Here is a 21,373-nt window from a genome sequence, read left to right on the forward strand (position 1 = left end):
TAGTTAATTGTTTTTATTAAATTTTAGTTGGATAAAATTTATGAAAAATAGTTAATCATAACATATAATATATTTATAAAAAAAAATATTTTTCGGAAACGAGGAAGTTTTTAAAATTTGGTATTTTTGGAGTAATTGATTTCGATAAGATATTATTTTTTATTTGAATGTTGTACAATATATGAAGAGAAGGGAACAGGATAAAGATAAGACAATAACATTCAAATAAAATAAAAAGGAACTTGTCAACCCAGACTTCATGTTATTATACATTCTTCAGGTAACTCATCCCTGAATTGTCTCCTTTAAAGAAAAGGATAAATGGACATAATAAACAAACACTTAGTTTTCTTCTACAACACTGATTTTGAATCTCTGATATGTTCTCTTCTCTAAAACCTCCCTCCTTTCTTCATTTCACTTGTACTGAGACTAGAACTCTGCAACAAAAAAAACAATGTAACTATCAGGTTGTATTAGAGCTTTGTGATCTTTCAAAGCTTGTGAATTAAAAAAAAACTAAGTCCTCATCTATACCAACAACATAAACAGCCCTACGTTAGATATTAAAAACGAAGCCGGAGAAAAGAAAACTCACAGTTTCTTTGCCAAAGCTAATTCTCCGGGTCAGGTTGATCAGGTCCCTGTTGCTGCCACATGGGTTGACCAATATACGGGTTAGGTGGGTATGCACCACCGGGGTTGCCCATAACCATTCCCGGGTTCCCTATCGGTCCAGTTCCTGGAGGCAAGTATCCATAAGGGTAGCCAGCAGCAGCAGCCTCAGGGACAGTCCCCCTTCCCAAGACCTCATCCCTGAGATCCTCTCGAGGAACAATGTCCACAAGAAAATCAAAAATATCGGTTCTAGTCACAGCAGCTGCTATATCATTCTTCTGAAGCGTCCTCCTCTTGTTCTCCTCGGTGTGGTTCCACGACCTCAGCGTCAGCTCCAAGATGAACATCTCGCAGGCCCTTGCAAACACAACGGGAGCCTCAGCAGAGATCATGCGGACGTCCTCGTCCGCTTTCATGATCTTCTTGATCCTCGCGAGGGGAAGGCTGTGGTTCTTGAAATCGGTTGTTTTCTCAATCTCTTTGAATTGGTTCTCCCAGAAGACTTGAAGCTGCTGAGTTAGCTGTTGTTGCTGCTGCTGTTGATGGATCTGGTGGAAGGCTAGCTGACCTTGTGGTGCTGCTGGCCCCGCGCTTCCGGCTACATTGGTGGTCATGGGATTGGTTTGGTATGGGTTTGCGCCGTAGTTCATGGCTCCGGACTGTCCATGCTCTTGTTGATCCATTCTCTATAAATAATAAAGACATAAACTCCGGATTTTAAATGTGTTTTTTAATCAAACATCTGACCATAATTTTTATAAAAATGGAAATCTCAAGGAGATAAGGTTGCAAAGAAATATAGAAAATAAGATCTAGAACAGCAATAAGTATGAATAGTGAGCTTTTATATATAGATAAAAGAACGTGCATCAAAATCTACTTGTTATATAACCCATAAAAATTTTAGTTCCTTCAAAACAGTCAAAATGAGCAAAAGCTATTCTAAGCGCTATAACAACCAATTAGAAGCTTTTCCAAAAACACACCATGTCTATTATTTTTTAACAAGTGCATGAATTTCACGAAAAATACATACAAGAACAGGTCAGAACAAATAAGCTAACATAGGAAAAGTAAGCAGATAGTATCGGGAAAGGAGGGGGAGACCTCTGATGAGTAGGATTTGCAGAAGAATCTGAAGTTGAAAAAGAGTTGGATTGTGGGGAAGACACTAGGAACCTCTTTGAGTTTTTAGATCTGGTAACTCCTTTTTCGACTTTAACAATGAAGAAGGAAATAGAAGACGACGACGACAACAACAACAACAACAACGGGTGTAATAAGTGTGGAAAGCTTTAAAAGGTGGGTGTCGTGTCAAGCGCTGGGCTTTTGTCAAGATTCTTGTGCTCTTGTCAGATGATGTTTCGTCTTTACTTTCTTTTACGGATATAAAATTATAAATTAACTTAATTCCAAAAAGAAAAAACTAACTATTATTTCTTCCACTCAAAATTAGTAGTTACTTACTCACTTTGTAATAAAGAAATTCAAAAAGTAAAAAAAACTCAGGTCAGCAGTGGTCCAAATATTTCTGCAAGTTAGAATTTAAAATTGAACTAATTGTCGAATATAAAATGGGGCATTCCGACAATTGAACTCGGGACCTCTCGCACCCTAAGCGAGAATCATACCACTAGACCAAATGCCCTTTTGTATGATTCTTTAACAAAATATTTATTCGACAACGATCAAACTACATATAAGCATATCTTATTTACTTTGCGGTAAGTTGGTAACTATAATTGGTTCGCTAATTGGTTTTGAGGAACTATAACACGTGTTTTCTTTAGAAAATATCACTTCATTTTTTTATTATACGAAAAAAGCATTTTCAATACTACTAAGCTTGATTTACAAGTGATGAAACCAAACAACAAATGAGATAATTACTAGTAGTTTTTTTTTTCCGAAAAGCGAACAAATAACAATGTACATATAAATAATCAGCATCATTCTTCGTCGTCAGTCACACCTAACAAATCGAAATACTCATCGAGATGCAATGTACAATCGTCCAATGTTTCACGAGAACCATCAACACGAACTATTTGATCATTAATCATATCTTTAGACATGCCCCAAGCCAACATCTCTTCTTCGGTATGGTGTATTCCAAAAGTGTACTCTCCTCCTGCACCTAACTCCATCACTCTAAACTCGCAGTTCCCTAAGTTGTTCAACCGCTCAAACTCTTCCACCGTCCACTTGAACCATTTCATTAGAAACACACGAGAGGTCAGCCCATGGGATACGATCACTAGGTTTAGTTCACTCGATGGATCTACTTGATGCCTGTTCATGTCCACGTCTCTCCATAGAGACTCCAAGAAACCTTTCCAATGAGGTCAAACATAGAGATATACTTAATTAATTAATGTTGTGTATAATGTAACATTTTCATTCTGGCAAACCAGTAAACTAGGAGTAACTAGGAGCGCTACATATTTTCGTCAAATGTGAAAGTAATTAGCAAGATACGTGAGGATGACAATCAAAAAGAAACATACGCGACGATGTTCCAAAAAAACTCCATAATCAACAAACTCGAAGACCAATCAAAGTACGTCTTCTTTTCTCAAGGGTCAAAGTCAAAAGCCTTCAAAGTAGAGCTGACCTAACCACAGGACCTAACTATATCAAATTATCAACTAATGCAAAAAAATTTAAAGTATTTTAAATTACTTTCCATAATAATCCAAAACTCGAATCTGATTATGGATTTTTAAAGGATATTCTGATGATGGTAATTGGTGTACTGATTTTTTATTATTATTATTCTTCCCCATACCAAAAATACCCAAACTTTTATAAAAAAAATTGGGAAAAAAAACTTTTTATGTTCTCAAAAAAAATGAAAAACATTTATGTGGAAATGTTAATAATATTAGCTATCTAAATTATCCTCTAGATTTGTGACAAAAATAAAAAAAGAATTATCCTCTAGATAGACAGAACTTACTTGAAACACGATCATAGACGTCGGAAGCAGATTCACCCTCAGGGAAACGGTAAAAGAATCTTCCAAAACGTTCCCTCGTCTCCTTGATAACTTTCATCCTATCTTCCACTTGAAAATTCCCAAAATCTTGTTCTCTTATCCTACACTCTTCCCTCACTCCTATCACGCGCCGCCTCGAGAACGCTTTCCCTACCTCCCTCAGAGTTGTCCTCGTCCTCTCGTACGGTGACACGTAGAAGTACACGCGCCAGTTCTCTCCGCACGCGCCGCTTTGAGCTGATGAGATCAACGCTCTCATCTTCCTGCCGGCCTCACGTGCCTGCGCTCGTCCTTCTTCGGTCAGAGGGATCTTGTGGTCGGGCGTGGTTGCGTAAGCCCCTTGGTCGATGTTGCCGGCTGACTCACCGTGGCGCATGAGTATAATACGTTTTGGAAGTATCTTTTTGTCGGTCCCCATATTTTTCTTTTTCGTTTCTCTACCTTTGTCGTTGTAGATTAATTTCAGGTTTTATGATGGAGAGATCGCCTCCTTGTCAAAATTGAGAGCCCACCATATGAGACCACGATCGAGAAGTCTACTACCTTTTTTGTTTATGATCCCACATTCCCACTTGGTTTCCCACTTAGGTCAAGTTGACAATATGATTCTAGATCTCATGATTCTAATGCTAATTAAACTTAACTCATTTCATTAATTACTAATGGTTTTTGGTTGGTAATGTATTAATTTGTAGGTCAAGTGGAGAATTTATATAAGAAAAAAAACATTTTGCAAAAGCGGAGTTGTATAGCGGTCAAACTGGAACGAGGTGATTTGAATGTTTACAAAAGACGACAACTACTCTTATCACATTATTCTTGCATGATGCGTAATTCACGTGTTCGTACAATAGCGCATTTTAAGACGCAACTTAGCTAGTTTTCGTATTATCTTTCAATCAAAGACCAATTTTATTTTTAATTAATTTTAAATACTAAACGTAGGTATGGCTTGTGTTGAAAAAACGTAGTTATGTCTTTTGTTTATGAACGGCACATTTGCATTCATTATCAAACGAATTTATATTTAAGTCTATCCTTAATTTTTCTTTTGAAAAAAAAAATTCCTTGGTCATATTATAAAGTCACTTCTAATTAATCAAACCATGCATTTTTTCCAGACAGGACGTAGAAAAATTTATTGTTGCCATTTTCCAATACAAAACTCGATCCATACACAAATCTCATTCAAACGATCACAAAAAATCATAATAATCGATAAAATCATAATAATCGATTTTATCTCTTTAATTGCAATAATCGATTAATATGGTCAATTTTCACAGAACAATATTATTGTACATGTTTGGAGAGCAACGCTTGTATTTCTTCAAGTGATCGGCCTTTCGTCTCTGGTACTAGAAAGTATACAAATACAATCGAAAAGGCTGAGACCATCGAGAAGATGAAGAACATCCCTTGAAAAATGAACAAAAAGAAAAAGACAATCAGTAACAACTTATTCATAATAGTAAATAACGGTAATTGTTGTTGTGTGTTCATATCTCTACATATATACCTGATGCATTCCATTCTAGCATGAAATTGAAAGTATAAGTGACAATCCAACCAAAAAACCAATTAGTCACGGTAACTAAGGTTCCAGCTGATACTTTCACATTCATGGGAAATATCTGCAAGCGCAATAATTTTTATTAGATTCACACAACCAACTCCCTCCCAACACACATTCTCCGGATTCAAGCTAATTAACACTACAAGAAAACTTGTTTATAGCCACGGCTCAGCCACAAACATTTTGCGGCGAGAGAAATATAGCCACAAAATATCCGTAAAATAGCTACAACAAATTTTCGCAGCTATTATGTAGCTTTTCGTTGCTATTTAGCTACAAAATATGATTTGCAGCTATTCGAAGACACAAAACCACAATTAGCTACAATATAAATTGTGGAAATAGATACCCACGTTTTTCCACGATATAATTTGTAGCTAATAAAGCCACAACAGCGTCCGTAGCTATTTGGGGAAATAAAAATTAAAAATATTTAAATTAATTACAATTTTTTAAAAATACCTGTTACGAACTTAGTTATGGTTATTTGTGGCCACTTAAAAGACATGGCTACAAAAAAAATTGTGGCTACGTGTAGCAAAGAGTGTAACATATAAATGAACATATCATTTTTAAAAAGTTATAATATATATGTAATACCAATTTTTTATAACGTTTACAGTGTTGTATGGAATGTTATAATATATATATATATATATAATATAGTATTATAATCGAATCAAGTTTCATAATGTCGAGATATACTACACATCAATGTTTTGAAAACCGGACCGGACACCGACTCGGTGAAGCTACTGGTTGACTGGTTAGACCGGTTCAACCGGTCGAACCGGGTTTTTAATTTATATAAAAATGTATATAATTATATATTTATACTATATAAACTTTACTTCTACATATAATATTTTCCCTATTCTTTTTTATTAACTCAAAATAAAAAACAAACATAAATCTGATTACTATGTAAACTAAAAATTAAAAAAAAACAAATGATTTACAGCTAAAACAATCATATTTATTTATTTTTACAACTAACATTTCAAATTTTAAGAATATGGTAAAATAAAAATAGTATATGAGAGTCAAAAATATATTTTTCACATTTTTTCTTAGAAAAATAAAAAAAAAATTAAATAGTGATAGTTGAACAGTAATTATAAAAATTAAATTTTAATTAATAATAATTAAAAACACTTGATTATATGTTAATTTTTAAGAACTGGGTCACCGGTTTTACCGGGTTTCAGCCGGTTTTACTGGTTTTGTTCAAATCCGGATTTTAAACCGAACCGAACTCGGCTTCTTCAGCGAGTCACGGTCGAACCGGTTCGACCGGCCGGTCCGATCCGATTTTCAAAACACTGCTACACATGCATTATACATTACTATGGTATTTATTAACATTAACTATCTATGATTTTGTTTAGTTACATTATATATTCATTATGTTATTTAATTTAGTTTTAGACAAACTATTTGGTCTTAAACTTTTAAGGTTATAGGAGGATCCAATTTTGAATTCACCTGGTTTGATCGGATTTTTTTTTTAAAAACAGGATCGGAACTTTTCTTTTGTTTAGCAAAACAAAAACAGGATCGGAAAACAAGAGACATAAAAATAAATTTATAGATAGCCAACAATCAACATTATGACTGTTGTAATAGGTGTTCTTAATCGAAAAATAGAGGTTCAAAGAGTAACTTTATGCCACTGTATAAGTTCAACATTTTAACCTCATATTAACGATATTAAATATACTTGGGGGTAGAATCACCAAAACACTATAAAGATAGATCCATTATTTTTTCAACGAGCGTTCCTAAGTTATATTTAAACATGTTTTCTAAATGATTGATTAAATGTTTTATTTTAAGTTATAATTACACAAAACACTAAATGAAAAATCAAAACTAAATCCAAATACTATATTTATAGACCCTGAATATACAATCTAAATTCCAAACCCTATATCTAAAATGTACACCCTTCCCAAACCCCAAATCTTAAAACTAAATCCAAACACTACATTTCAAATCCTAAACTCTATATACTAAATTATAAAATTTAAATATCATATGTACTCAGCTTGAATTCATAAATCTAAACTTCAAATCCAAACTATATTCCCAAACCCCAAATCTTAGAACTTTGGCCAAACTTTATCTAAACCTCAAACCCCAAATTCAAACTCCAAACTATATATCATAAACATTAACTTTAAATATTTGTAATAAATAATATTTTATTTTTAGCCTATTTAATTTTATAGTTTTATCATCTAATTTTTAATATATCAGTTTAGCTACAAAAGCTACATTTAGTTTGTGTTTATCTTAAAAAAATAGAAACTAACCATGAAAAGTTAAGGCGGGGGAATTTTTCCAGACAATATAAAAAGTAAATTCCAAATTTTTTGATTCCCGGGTAATTTTTAAGTGTTTCCCGGCTGTACTAATTAGAGCATGGTTTATTTAACTCACAGCCAAGTGTTTTCAACTAAAAATAATACTAAACCTAATTTATTTTACTCCGCCTCCTCTCTGTCGGCACCTCCTCTCTCAATCCATCTTCTCTTCCTTCATCGTTCCATCTTCTCTGTTCTTCAATCTCCGTTTCCTCTTCTTATTCAGTCGAATCTTCTTTCTTCCTCTAACTCCCTCGTTCCGAAATCTCTCATCTTCTGTTTAAGGTACACTTTCGCACTTTTGATTTCCTTTAATCGCCATAGATAGCAATTTCTGAGTTTCGTTCTTAGTCTTCACGGGCCTGGTTTTTCAAGTTTGTTCTTTGATTTTGTCTTATAAAGTTCCGTTACCTGACTTTATAATATCTCTTGTTGATTTGCAGATGAATATCCAAGGCGCTTCTTCATCCGGGACTATTTCCTCTGCTTCTCGACATCCACTTCCTAGATTGGCGGTAGTGATGGGTGCACCAGAGAGACGTAATAGATGTTTATGGTGAGTTAAGTGTTTTAGGTTCTAGTAGCTCTAAGTACAAGGGTGATTGTTGCTTTGGTACATTTGTTTTGGTCTGAGATACATGTCCACTTACTTTGAGATTTGAAAACAAAACGTTTCTCTGTTTCTCTACGTAGATGGCAACTAATGTTGATACCGAACCCAAGGAGTCTCCTGCAGCTTCTCTACGTAGAAATGTTGGAGTTGATGGACGATTGACCACTGTGGAGGATGTTGTGACTGGGCTGAAGGATAGTGTTTCTGGGTTGAAGCAAAGCATAGACATGGTGTTGAAGATGAATGGAGTGGAGCCTGTTACCTGTCAACATATTCCATGTGAGTGTGGTGCTTCTGGTCCAAGACCCCATTCTGATTCTAGCCAAGAACTTAGCCAGCAGTCTCCCACTCATTAACTCTTCAATGTTACCCTAGGTGTATTGTGTTTCCTTGTGCAATATTAATCTCTAACATCCTTAGAAGTCTTTTGTAACATCATTAGATGTTTTCTATAAATTGAAATTGTAATGATATTTTGAATGATTTAGCTAATTATGTTTGTACTTCTGTAATTAATTATTGGTTTTAAAATTGGTTCAAAAAAACTTAATAGAATACAATTAAAAATTAAATAATATAAAATATGATAAATAAAGCTTTTAAAATTATGAAACTACAACTACAAAATTTAATTGTGGCTATTTGCATACTGAAATCTACAATTAAGTCTGTGGCTATTTATAGAAAAATAGCAACAACTTACTGTGCGACTATGTTGTGGCTAATGGAGCTACAATTTGATTGTGGCTATTTGTATCTTATATTCCACAATTATGAGTGTGGCTATTAGTAGAAAATTTGCTATGGTTAATAGCGTGGCTTTTTGTGGCAAAACATCCACGAAATCTGTTTGGCGCTACTTGTGGAAAATAGCCGCAAATATCGTTTGTGGCCGAGTTGCGGAAACACATCTACAATTAGCCACAATTTTCAATTATCCACAAGCCGATAGTCAACAAATTTTTTTTGTAGCTATTTGTAGCTACCAGTGAAATAGCCACAAAAATTAAGCTATAGCTACAAAAAAATTAGTGGCTATTCTCTATGTTTCTTGTAGTAAGTCACATGAAATATAAATGTTGGAATACCTCAGCCATTATAATCCATGGCAGTCCTCCCATTCCCATCGCAAATGTCACAATGTGACCCTATAACATTTCATAAATAAAATCACCAACGACAACTAACTAGCAATGAAAGAAGTTCATCCAAAGAACAAAGATGGAGTAGTGCAACTTAAAAATTGTCATCTGTTTTTGCTTGTTTGTTATGGTAATTTTCTCAAAAAAAAGTTTAGGGTTATTACCAATACGCCGATGCAAGTGAAGATTGGAGTGAGATATGGGAGAATTCCAAATGACTGCTCGACGTTTAACAAAATTTGAAGACGATAGTTAGCTTAAAAGGTTATTTTATAGATAAAAGTTTTAGTTTGAAAGGTTGCATATAGTAAACTTAAAATTACCTGGAGACCATAGGAAACACTTAAGAGCAAAGCACTTAAGCCCATCGCAGCACACGAAGTCTGTAAATAAAAAAGATAGCTCTATCATTAGTGGAATGAAGAAAATTCATACTTAATATTACTTGACTGGATCTAAAGTAGATCTAACCATTAGGAGCGTTCTCCTCCCCAGCTTATCAACTATAATGGTTCCCAGCATTGCTTTCGGAACCTACAAAAGTAATTGAAGAATTATACCATTTGTCATATTGGAATTTTCTGGTGTTATGAAGTAAATGTTTTTCTCTTGAAAACTTACCATTATTGTGGCTATTACAGATGTGCCAATGGCACTTGGAAATCCTGTTAGTAAAACAAATAAGTTAATTTATTAATTGGATTATACTATTTAGTTTACACATGAAATGTTCAAGTGTGTGTATATGGAAATTAAGCTACCTCCTTTTTGGAAGAGACTACTGGCATAATAGGTAACGCCGGAGCTCCCGCTCAGTTGTTGCAAAAACATTAAGCCAACTCCAATCTGTATACAAATTAATATAATATATCATTGGTTCATTACATTATGCAACTGAACTATAATGTTTCTTTTTAGTAATTGAAAACAGGCACATTTCATTAGAAACTAGATTATTTTCTTAGCTCAAATACTTACAAGTAATGGATATGCATATCGTCTCTGAAACAATTCAGCCATTCTACTTCCACCATCAATTTCAGACATTTCTAAGGTATCCTGCATAGGGAAAAAATAGCATTTTAAAACCCAATATTGCTTTAACCTTAGTATTATTTTTAATGGAAAAATTTCATACTCTGATAGTGTTTGCTTCACAAGAAATGTCGACGTCAGGTCCTCTAAGACGTTGCAAAGCAGATCGGCAATCTTCATCCCGACCTTTTTTCGCCTGTCATATAAATAACATATTCAAAAACTCTTCAATCAAAATTGCAAAACTGGAGTGCGGTTGGGTTAAATGCATGGATCAAATTATCAAAACCATCCATGCACATGCAAACATGAATAAACTTACTAGCCATCTGGGAGACTCAGGAATGAAAAATAAGCAAAAAACGTGGAGCACACATGGCACAAACCCTGGAAACATAAAACACACATATGTTAAATTGGGCCGGTTCGAATTATATCTATCACTTATAATTTTTAAGATTATTATAATATCTTAGACGTAACCGTACCGACTATTGCTAATAATCGCCATGGAACGAGATTGCCAATGATGAAGAAGAGCGCAATGCCGCAATTTTGCATCAGCTGTACCCATTTATAAACAAGAGTTTGAGTTATTTTTCCAAACATAATGCTGGACCAAATCAGGTTGGACCGGTTCGATTTATTTGATTAGAACATAAACCGGTCCAACAAATAAACTCAGTTAACGTACTTGATTGGCGAACACAAACGAACCACGGACATGTTTTGGTGCAATTTCGGCTATATAGACTGGAATCTACACGAAACACACAACTTTGTATCAGTAACTCATCATTTACGTAAATTTCATTTGGGTGGTGAAAAAATATTTGGAATGGTGGAAATTACCACGTAGCTAAATAAACCAACTCCGATTCCTAGTAACAATCTTCCACAGTCCAGCCACAATGCGTCCTTCGTATTCAAAACATTAATATAGAAATGTTATTCTAAAAAAACGCAGAGATAAATAATAAAGATAATTATCCATTAATAAGGATAAACAAGACGAGCAACAAGTAGACGAGATAAACAAACCTTAGCCAATGCTATCACGAGCCAGCCTGTAACGCAGAAGGCTTCGCAAAACAACATCATCTGTTTTTTTCCAGAAAATAGTAGAAAAAGGTAAGTGAGGACCGGTGGATGGGAACCGGTTCAACCAAACAATGAGACAAAATAAAAATAAAAACATGTGTAATCTATCACCTACCCGCTTTCTTCCCAGGACATCAGCGACTTTACCGCTGAATATTGCACCAATCAAACCTCCAAATGTCAAAATCGATCCGAACATTGAGTACTGCATGATCAGTAAAGACGGTCAACTTAGAAGTCAAACTTAAAATTACTTTTAATATAAAACAGCATATTTTATTATTAGTTACCTCAGCAACTGAGAGAGATAAATCTTTTGTAATCCCTGATTGCGCACCAGATGAAAAACCGGCCTACAGTACATCCAAATCAGTTAAGCTGGTTCAGAGCAACAAATGAAACTCTGAAAGACAGTCAAAACCGGATGGTTTATAGTTTTTTTTTGTAACTGATCTTTAGATAGTTTATAGTTAAACCAGGTATGAACTGAATTAAAAAAGATCACTCACACCACAGCCGGAGCAGAAGGAGCCAGAGACGGCAACAAAGGTGCTGAGGAAAACAGAGGCGGTAACACGACATTCACCATCGTTGTCTTGAGTGTTCTTGGTAACCTCTCTCGTGGATTTCCTCGATAATCCTGTTTCTAAGAAAACGTCTTCGTTAGGGAACTTGGGCTCTCGTTCTCGTATGCTTAAGCTCTTCTTCAGTAACCCTTTCTCCATGCTTTTTTGTCGCTCCATTTTCAAAACAATTCTTCTTTGCTTAGTGTTCTGTCTTCGTGAGGATTATTTGATATATAAAAGAAAAGTTGGAGTTGTTTGTTGCTTGTGAGAGAGGACTTGGAAGTTTCTTGAAGGGTTCGTAAGCAAATCGAGGATTGGATTATTGTCTACTTGGACTAGTGGATATATCGTTTTCTGTAATGCGTCAGAAAACATCTCTTTATATGAAAATATCAGTTTTATATGTTTGTTTGGTTTTGTAAATTGGTTTGAAAAGCGAGCTCAAAAGCAAACAATTTTGAAAATTTTAGATATATTTGTTTGGTTTTGTCTAGATTCAGTCATCTACATTGAACTCGACTGTTATTGGTTTGATTTTTCTTCTATGATATTTTTTTTGCTTATACTTTTAAGAACTTGTGTTGTACAGTGGTAATTTTTCAGTTTATCTCTTTACCTAAGTTATATGGTAAAAAGTTATATGGTTATACATGTAGGGATGTCAAAATGAGTTAGTTCTCTCAACTCAGCTCAGTTCACAATGAGTTCAGATATTTCATAAGATAGCTCATCTCGGCTTTATTATATGAGTTTTAATATGTAAACTCGAACTCAAATCATCTAGATTATGAGTTAAACGAGTTAACTCGCGATCAAATATGAAAAAAAATTAAAACTATAAAATAGTTATAAAAATAGTTATAAAATAATTATAAAAAATAATTTTCATAATATAATATAAGATTAGTCGAAAAATAATCTAGATTAAAATTAGTCCGAAAATCTATTCCACGTAAAGACATCATGATCAAAATCTTCATCTATTGACATCTAAATCTTCATCTATTTAAACCATTAAAATATATATTCTGCATGAAAATCTTAGGAATATTTTATTTTAGATTTTAGTTCTATAGATATATAATATGGTGATTGATATCAATATTCTTTTACATTTTGTATACAATTGTAACTTTTTGGTTTTACAATTTAATTTTAAAAAATAAATACAATTAATATAGAAACTATACTTTCTTACATAAGAAAATAGAAGTATATATATATATATATATATATATACATTAAATATAAAATGACTAAGCTCATGAGTTAGCTCATGATCACTAAAAATCGTTCATATAATTTTTGATCTAATTTAAACACGATTATTAATACTTATATATATACACACTTCTTTTTCTCAATATATACATATATTCATATAAATGAAGACAACTGATTTAAGGGAATTTAATTTTTAAACAGAAAAGAGAATTTGTCCGAAAAAAGCATATATCTTTGGTAGAATAATGGGAGTCAGTGTAGTGCACAAGAGATAAATATATCTGTCGTTATCAATTATTGAAGGATTGAAAAAGTTTTATTTTCGTAGTCGACCACCTTTAAGGAAAAAAAAATCAAACATCTGACTATTCTTTACGTACGGTACATCCAATGAACACGGCTATGAAGTTGATCCATTTTAATTCGATAAAATCATTCACGTACATAAACTTTATATACCTGCCAACTTCACGTTGGCTATATGAATGTACACGTGCTTTTATCCCTTTGATTAAAGAGAAAGTGACCGAAAAGAACTTTGTCATGTAGTATCCAATTATACTCTAGGCATAAACATAGTAGGTTCAAACTTCAAAAGTAGTATCGCATACCAACTAACTTTGTGTTCAACGGGTTATTAAAGAAGGTTTGTGGCCTGTAATCTATGGACCAATTGTATATCTTTCTTTTGCCCCATTTTCTAACCAAATATGTTGTCTATATACTTGGGCTTTTAAGCTCAAACATTTATAGGCCCTCTTTAGTTTTTGTCAAGCCACTGCATCACAGAAACCAAATCATAATTCACTATTTTTACTCAGACTTTAGCAAACAGTGCAGTTTTTACGTATTCGTAACGCAACGCGATTATGGCAACTTGGCAAGTAACCTACCAACTTTTTTTTTGACCAACTAATTGACTAGTTTGTTGCTAACTGGATATTTTCAAATATTTACAGTTTTACGGTTTTACCAATACTTTGAGTTAAGTTGGTTCATCTTCATATTTCGTTCTTTCGTTTATTCTTCTAACAAAATTGAATGTTACGTAACATGTTGGACCTTAGAAGAAACTAACGCAATGGAATTAATGTTTAACTTTGAACAGAGGCATTGACTAGTCAGCGATTAAGTGACTGGACTATATACTGTTACTCTGTCTACTCCATTAGCGATTTCTAGAACAACTTTCTAATTAAAAAAAACAACAATCAAATCGACAAGATCATGGAAACAGGAAAAGGTGATTCATGAGATCATTCCCACATGCTCGCTTTGTTCCATTCTGATTTATTAAGAAATATATCTTTCTAAAAGTGATTCTGCTTCACAAATCATGCTGAAGACATGCAAAAGCTGCCAACCACGATAGTTTAATAATAATATAGTACTATACAATAAGATACCGCTTGTGAGAAATAATTACGCGAGATTTAAAATTCAATAGATTGCAAGCAGGGCCGGTCGGGAACATATGCGAAGGAACCGACCGCTTGAGGTGTTACAGTTCTAAACAAAAATTTTAGTTGTATATATGACACAAAACAAAATTTACATGAATGATAAAAATATAAAATTTTAAACGAGTGTAAGGCATAAATTTTTTTTTGGAAAGGTTGGATCGACACTGTTTGCAACTAACAAAGAGAGAGTCAAGGTTATTAAAACCTCCGTAGGTTTGTTATACTTTCAAAGGACTGATCCTTATGAGTTATGCAAATTAGATTTACTCAACTTGTCACAGGTGTGTGGTTGGCACATCGATAGCCAAGCTACCTTGAGAATTAAATTTCACCTGTGTGGTTGGCACATCGATAGCCAAGTTATCTTGAGAATTAAATTTCAAAATCAAAATAAATTTTCAAAAAGAAATACATCACTATTTTATAACATTACATAAACGATGCCTGAATGTTATTGGGAAAGTATATACATATTCCGTCGTAATTTATTGTACATCTGTATTGTGAAAACTACCAAAAAAAGTTACAGTAAATGGGACTATACTATACATAAATGGGAGTAGCTGAGTAACATAGAGATCTAAGAATTTTTCCCAACTGATCTCTTCTCTCTATTGTACAAATGAGGAAACAATTATACCAAAAACTACTATAAACCTCCCCCACTTGAGTAAAAAAAAATAACAATGGAACATGTAAATCTCAAACTCATTGTAGAAAATCTGTAAGAGAAGCTTGTATATCTTCAAGTGTTCTTCCTTTTGTTTCGGGTACCATCGCATAAATAAAAGATATACCCGCAGCGCATATACTAGAGAAGATCAAGAATGTTCCTGAAATACAGTAAGCCTTAAGAATTAAAGAAATAATCTAATTTGTAAAGTGTAAACATGAACTTTAATTGACCATGTAACATACCTGATGCGTTCCACTCTAACATGAAGTTGTAGGCTAAAGCTACAATCCAACTAAAGGACCAGTTGGCTAAGGTAACAAGAGTCCCAGCTGAAACTTTCACATTCATCGGGAAAATCTGCAACCAAAATAGAAAAAAATGTTTTCTGTTTAGAGCTTATTGACTTCGAGAAGGAGTTTCTTGAAAGAAGTTTATGTTGGTTTGTACCTCAGACATGATGATCCATGGTAAGCCTCCCATGCCTATGGCAAATGAAGAGAGGAAACCCTATTTTCGTGAAAGAAGCATCATGTGAAAATCAGATCAGTTTCATACAAAGAGCATTGCGCTTATGTCTATAAATGATTTTGTACGTACCACAACACCGATACATGTAAAGATTGGAGTGAGTTCATCTAGCATGCCATATGACTGCCCAACAAGAAAATAGATATGATAAATCTAAATCCAACAGAGTAGATTCAAAGTTTTGATGTCGTGTTTTGGTTTAAAAAGTTGTTAATTTTACCCGAAAGCTGAAGGAAAATGCAAGGAACAAGCTGAAAAGGCACATTCCAGTAGTAGATGCCTGTAATTAAAACATTATGTTAAGGAATGACTTTGCTTCATTTCACATTTGATCTGAAAATATAGCAAAGGTTAACTTTACCAGTAGAAGCGGCCTTCGTCCCATTTTCTCAACCAAAATCAGACCCAATATAGCTTTTGGTATCTACAAACAATAACACAATAACTAAGTGTACTCCTTGGAGGGTTTACTGAAAAAAACAGAATGAAACTACTATGTGCAGAGACATACCATGATCACTGCAAGAATCATTGAGCCAATGCTGCTTGGAAATCCTGTCAAGAATTAAAAAAAAAAAAAGATTTGTTAACTCACAGACAAAGACAAATCAATTATTGTTACATGCAAAACAGAGTTTTGTCTTTTATATCTGTTTACCTCCTTTATCAAATACGCTACCGACATAGAACATAATCCCTGAGCTTCCGGAGAGCTGTTGCAGAAGCATTAGCCCCACACCAATCTATGAAGAAACCGTCATAAACTTTCAGTAAACGGCAATGGAGAGAAAAAAACGTTATCTTCACCACAAAACGTTTTTAGGCTAACTTACAACAAGAGATGGAGCATATCTTCTCTGGAACAAGTCCATAATCCTAGATTTTGGTCCTTGATCAAACAACGCCATGGTTTCCTAACGTAGGATTTAATTATTTAGTCACGTATTGAGTTGAAACAACAAGTATTTGAAAACAGAGTGCTTGAAAAGAGAATTAAGTAGTACTTTGATAGTGTTGGCTTCTTCAGAGACATCAGCATCATCCCCACGGAGAAGCTGCAATGAAGCTCTACATTCTTTTTCACGCCCCCATTTTCCCTACACACCACCAAATTGTAATCATCACTTCACATGTTTTTTTCTAAAAAAATCAAAATTTTTTTAAAAGGGTCCATTAAGCTCTGAACATACCAGCAATCTAGGGGACTCTGGAATGAAGAACAAAGTCACAACTTGCAAAATACATGGAATCAGACCTGAGAAAAGAAATTAACCAATAAATTATTCTTCTTCTTTCATCAATTAAACTGCTCGAATGAAGGTTCGAATGCAATTAAGCTTACCGATTAAAGCTAAATTACGCCAATGAACGAAATTTCCAATGACATAGTATAATGAACACCCACAACTTTGCATCAGCTGTAACAGTTTAAAGAAATTTTAAGATCATTAGTATAGAAATATTTTTTGGCTAAATTTTCACACACCCTAATTATTTTTAAATTACCTGATTAGCAAATACAAATGCTCCTCGAACATGTTTTGGTGTTATTTCTGCGATATAAACTGGTATCTGATTGCAACAGAGTTAAAACAGTGTCAGTTTTTAAACTTATAATAATAATAAAAACCCAACTCATATATAAAGAAACAAGAAAGTAAAAGAATAATTACCACGTAGCTGAATAAGCCAACTGCAAATCCTGTGGAAAATCTTCCAGCGTCTAGCCACATCGTGTCCTGTGCAAATGCTATCGCAAGCCAACCGGCGATGCAGAAAACTTGAGCAAACCACATTGTCTGTTTTTTTTATAAAGAACATAGAGAAAATTAAATTTAAAATAGCTGTGAGTAGAGATGGTAATAAAAATACTGATAGTAGAGATGGTAAGTTTAAAATTACCCCTTTTCTACCGATGAGATCTGCGACCTTTCCACTAAAGATGGCACCAAACATCCCTCCAAAAGTCATGATAGATCCAAACATGGAGTACTGAAGTAATAAAAAGACACAAATGTAAGCAGAAATGTAAAGGTAATCTATAGTTTGAGTGAGGAAGAAACATGAAAGGGTTTTGGTTTCTTACTTGTGCAACAGAGAGGCCTAAATCATTTATGATCCCAGTTTGAGCCATTGATGAATAACCCAACTGCAATATCCAACGTTCTTAGTTAATTCCATATATAACAAATTATAATAAGCATAATCTCATTTTTTTTGGATACAAACTAATTGTTATTATTGTTTTGAACCCAGACAAAATAAAAAGGAAGTAAAGATTTGACTAACCGCACAACCAAAGCAGAAAGAGCCACAAACAGCGGCGAAAGTACTGAAGAGCACAGCCACAGTGATACGACACTCGTTGATGTCGTTTCGGTTCTTGTTCAGTAACAACCCAGCTTCAAGATTTCTTTGATTCTCCGACATGGTCATCTTGAATCTTGATCAGTTTATCTCCCTCAAGAATTTTTGGCTAAAAGGTGTTTTTGGGTATTAGCCAAAAAGATATGCTTTGTTGCTTCGATTTGAAGAAGACAGAGTCGAGAGAAAAGCATATTTATACTCCTTGAGTAATGGAGGAAGGAAAGCCAGAGGTCAGCTTCCATCTTTTCTTTTTGTGTCACGTTTCTATTCGTTTTTTTTATTAATTTCTTGTTTTTTTGTATTTGAACTCTTTAATGATTCTAATGGGGTTCACTTGACCTTTTGCTGGCCGTCTGTCATGTGATATTTTAAAGAGGTATGTGATTCATCATCTTTCTTATTTTTTTGAAACTTGGTTTAGATTAATCGTCTTTATCAATTAGTTTTTTCACTTATCCCTTCTTTTTTTTGGTAAGATTGTTATCCCTTCTTCATTCAGTAATATAGATTGAAAATTGTGATGCACTACTTTTATGTATTATGAAAAATTATTAATCCGTGTTGCATAAACTAACTAGCTACCATTGTTACATATTTAGAATTACTGGACTGAACAAAACTATCCATAAATACATAATCATCTTGGACCGTATATACATAGTTTCTTTTTTTCCATTAATTTTTTTTATTTGTTTCAATATATAGTCGTTTAAAGAAAAGAAAACTCATTTCGAAATTTTCGTCTTAGAATATCAATGTACGGTTTTGTCAAAAAAATCAATAATTTATCCCATTGACCAAAGAAAAAATTACATGTTTTCCATGGTGGATATTAAGAAAATGTGTAAGCTTAAATACAAAAAAAAATTGCAAGAATCATTTATCGTGTAGAGGTGTATATATATACCTAACTGGTTTCTTAATCACCGTTAGCAAAAAAGTCAAGCCTCAGACATCACTTGTCGTATATATATGCAAAGACCAATATAAATACTACGAATTGTAATATTGTTGAAAAAAAAAGAGTAGATGTAATTTTTCCTTACGCTTGTATGTATAATCAATATATCACGAATTGAAATGAGTTGGCATGATGGAGTAGTTGCATGCAATAGTAAACGCGTTGATAGTGGTTTGAAGTTTACATAGGAAAAAGGCGTGCACGTTATTTGTTGCCAATTACCTAATTCAAGATTACTTGTAAGCAAATCCAGAAACTACAAATCCATATTTATTCAAACCGTATCATGCGCACCGGTTTCTCCTCGCATTTCGATTGTCATATCTAGTTTTGATATCGACAGGCTTTGATCGCTTATTTTGGTAACAAGATCATCAGGAAATCATCAACAACCTTTGAATTTTCAAGTTTCTCTGCCAAAAAGGTGTTTTATTGTCCTATCTCAGTCTCTATTTCTTAAAAAAGAGCAGATAAAAGGTAACATGAGGCTTTTAGCAAAATAAGAAATTTCGGAAATGGGCTTAAAGGGTAGAGAACGATTTTCATTTTGTAAGTCTTGTAAAAGTTATGTGGCTCCGACTCGATGGAACAACTCGGAGAACACACAACCAACGTTATTTGTCACTCTCATGTTTTCTGTAGCCGCAGGTTGGACGCATTTTAGAAATCGCTGGAACTTTGTGCGTTCCTTCATGCAAATGGATATGATGTTTTGTTTTATGAACATTTTATGAAAGATAGACACTGATAAATCACCGTCTTTAGCTGCTCGGCCTTACCATTTCTTAAGGGCCACATTTACACTAATATTTTTAATTGACAGTTATTTACGTAGATAAGCATACAATGACTCTTTAACCAAAAAAAAAAGCATACAATGACTCGTTCACAGGAGTAGTAGTAGGATAATCATATTGCACGTGTGACTAGTAATAGAGTAAATGAAAATGTTTTTTCTTTGTTTTGTCTGTTGAGAGACGATGAGTTGTTCTTGGCACATGAATTGAGAACAGTCAAAGATAGCTAGGCCATCAGCAATGGCAAAGAACTTGCTCAAGTCTCTTGAGTACCATTTTAATATTAAAATAATATACACCAAGTTAAAGTTGACACCTGTAGAATAAAGAAAAGCCATGGTCTCTTCGGGAAGAACTGTTCTTCTCTGCTCTCTTTTTTATTTCTCTAATTTATACTTTTAGTTATTAATTTAATTAAAGAAACCACATTCTGCGGATGACTTATCAAACTTGTAAAAACATCTCCAGTCAGTGTCAAATTCACATTATTTTAATATAATTTAAACACTAAAAATGTTCATTTTCTACCACAACATTAAACTTAATGCTAAAAGTAATTTTATAATATCATATGTATTTATATTTATATTTTTTACTTATTTAATTATGTGTTCTATTAATAAAATAAGTGAACAATATTTTATTGGGATAAATATTATTTTAGTGTGGTGAATAGTTTTACAACAAATTTAATGTGAAATTATAGTGTTGTACTAAAATAATGTAATTTTTAAGGTTGGATTAGAAAGAATTTTTATGTCAAAATCACGCTAAAATAAAGTTTTAGTGTTAGGTTGGAGGTGACCAAAATAAGTTGTGATGAAACTTGATATGCCGTAGCAGTAGGTTTACAGAAATTGAGTAGTATGTGTTATCGCAGACGGCGTTGTCAGACGCAAAAGATGATGAATTACAGCCGAATGTAGCTTTAACCATCGAGTTATATTATATACTTCGACTTAACTATTTCGGAAAAAGAAGGGTTCAGATTTACATTTTGATTAGTATATTGAACTTCTTATCTACCTCAGGGTGATAACCAACTATCAACGCACGCTTAATTAGAGATGCACTGACTAATTTCTGTGTGAAACTTTCTTTAATTGCCGGCCTCTTTGAACTTTTAAAATAAGAGAAAGAAAAAGGCGCAGTAGCAACAAAAATAAAATATATAAGAGAAAAGTGATTCCTCCTCAGTGATATAATGTGACAACAAAAAAGATAGTGACTGACTCGTATCTTAAAGAAGAGAATCTCAATTTGGAATTTTACGGTGTGTGGCTTCCTTTTGCTGACTCATTATATTTAAGACCTACAATGTCCATTTTCCATGTGAGGAAGA

At 33.6% G+C, this 21,373-nt stretch overlaps 4 protein-coding genes and 1 non-coding gene across 9 annotated transcripts; all 5 read right to left on the reverse strand.

The window, feature by feature from the left end:
- Nucleotides 1–203: 203 nt before the first annotated feature.
- Nucleotides 204–1,916, reverse strand: LOC108862702 (nuclear transcription factor Y subunit C-9). Its single transcript, XM_018636958.2, has 3 exons — nt 1,726–1,916; nt 599–1,304; nt 204–440 (listed from the first exon to the last, which is right to left on the reverse strand). Exon 2 carries the CDS (start codon nt 1,299–1,301, stop codon nt 615–617), a length of 687 nt encoding a protein of 228 aa, XP_018492460.1. The 5' UTR covers nt 1,302–1,304; nt 1,726–1,916; the 3' UTR covers nt 204–440; nt 599–614.
- Nucleotides 1,917–2,194: 278 nt separating this feature from the next.
- TRNAP-AGG (transfer RNA proline (anticodon AGG)) lies at nt 2,195–2,266 on the reverse strand. The gene has a single exon. It is a non-coding gene; the product is annotated as a tRNA-Pro (tRNA).
- A 213-nt stretch (nt 2,267–2,479) lies between these two features.
- On the reverse strand, nt 2,480–4,316 carry LOC108833384 (phosphoglycerate mutase-like protein AT74H). Its single transcript, XM_018606834.2, has 2 exons — nt 3,578–4,316; nt 2,480–2,950 (listed from the first exon to the last, which is right to left on the reverse strand). Exons 1-2 carry the CDS (start codon nt 4,032–4,034, stop codon nt 2,568–2,570), a joined length of 840 nt encoding a protein of 279 aa, XP_018462336.1. The 5' UTR covers nt 4,035–4,316; the 3' UTR covers nt 2,480–2,567.
- A 395-nt stretch (nt 4,317–4,711) lies between these two features.
- On the reverse strand, nt 4,712–12,365 carry LOC130494592 (sugar transporter ERD6-like). Of its 5 annotated transcripts, XM_057004667.1 has the most exons (18): nt 11,959–12,361; nt 11,740–11,802; nt 11,565–11,654; nt 11,390–11,449; nt 11,201–11,266; nt 11,043–11,108; nt 10,837–10,912; nt 10,671–10,735; nt 10,452–10,544; nt 10,292–10,372; nt 10,075–10,159; nt 9,935–9,978; nt 9,785–9,847; nt 9,637–9,696; nt 9,478–9,531; nt 9,260–9,319; nt 5,136–5,250; nt 4,712–5,034 (listed from the first exon to the last, which is right to left on the reverse strand). In XM_057004667.1, the coding sequence occupies exons 1-18, from the start codon at nt 12,190–12,192 to the stop codon at nt 4,910–4,912; spliced, it is 1,500 nt and encodes a 499-aa protein (XP_056860647.1). In that variant the 5' UTR covers nt 12,193–12,361; the 3' UTR covers nt 4,712–4,909. The 5 variants fall into 5 exon arrangements, with proteins under 5 accessions (XP_056860647.1, XP_056860650.1, XP_056860642.1 ...); XM_057004670.1 differs by lacking the exon at nt 9,260–9,319; XM_057004662.1 differs by lacking the exons at nt 4,712–5,034; nt 5,136–5,250 and adding an exon at nt 5,257–8,433 and having other exon boundaries at nt 11,959–12,365.
- A 2,794-nt stretch (nt 12,366–15,159) lies between these two features.
- Nucleotides 15,160–18,478, reverse strand: LOC130509087 (sugar transporter ESL1-like). Its single transcript, XM_057004685.1, has 17 exons — nt 18,196–18,478; nt 17,993–18,055; nt 17,809–17,898; nt 17,580–17,705; nt 17,413–17,478; nt 17,249–17,324; nt 17,097–17,161; nt 16,911–17,003; nt 16,740–16,820; nt 16,565–16,649; nt 16,418–16,461; nt 16,268–16,330; nt 16,127–16,186; nt 15,976–16,029; nt 15,826–15,885; nt 15,621–15,735; nt 15,160–15,535 (listed from the first exon to the last, which is right to left on the reverse strand). The coding sequence occupies exons 1-17, from the start codon at nt 18,340–18,342 to the stop codon at nt 15,411–15,413; spliced, it is 1,413 nt and encodes a 470-aa protein (XP_056860665.1). The 5' UTR covers nt 18,343–18,478; the 3' UTR covers nt 15,160–15,410.
- Between the last annotated feature and the right edge of the window lie 2,895 nt (nt 18,479–21,373).

This window comes from Raphanus sativus, chromosome 1, assembly GCF_000801105.2.
Source record: "Raphanus sativus cultivar WK10039 chromosome 1, ASM80110v3, whole genome shotgun sequence".
NCBI lineage: Eukaryota > Viridiplantae > Streptophyta > Magnoliopsida > Brassicales > Brassicaceae > Raphanus > Raphanus sativus.

Bases quoted from the DNA above. Each gene is read 5' to 3' on its own strand.
- LOC108862702 (XM_018636958.2), bottom strand. From the start codon at position 1,301: ATGGATCAACAAGAGCATGGACAGTCCGGAGCCATGAACTACGGCGCA.
- LOC108833384 (XM_018606834.2), bottom strand. From the start codon at position 4,034: ATGGGGACCGACAAAAAGATACTTCCAAAACGTATTATACTCATGCGC. The intron at 2,951-3,577 runs GTAAGTTCTGTC...CTCATTGGAAAG, and splicing joins CGTCTATGATCGTGTTTCAA to GTTTCTTGGAGTCTCTATGG.
- LOC130494592 (XM_057004662.1), bottom strand. From the start codon at position 12,192: ATGGAGCGACAAAAAAGCATGGAGAAAGGGTTACTGAAGAAGAGCTTA. The intron at 11,267-11,389 runs GTTTGTTTATCT...TTGAATACGAAG, and splicing joins TCGTGATAGCATTGGCTAAG to GACGCATTGTGGCTGGACTG. The intron at 10,736-10,836 runs GTACGGTTACGT...TTATGTTTCCAG, and splicing joins GCGATTATTAGCAATAGTCG to GGTTTGTGCCATGTGTGCTC.
- LOC130509087 (XM_057004685.1), bottom strand. From the start codon at position 18,342: ATGACCATGTCGGAGAATCAAAGAAATCTTGAAGCTGGGTTGTTACTG. The intron at 17,325-17,412 runs GTAATTTAAAAA...AAACTGTTACAG, and splicing joins CATTTGTATTTGCTAATCAG to CTGATGCAAAGTTGTGGGTG. The intron at 16,462-16,564 runs GTAAACAGATAT...AATTCTTGACAG, and splicing joins TAGCGTATTTGATAAAGGAG to GATTTCCAAGCAGCATTGGC.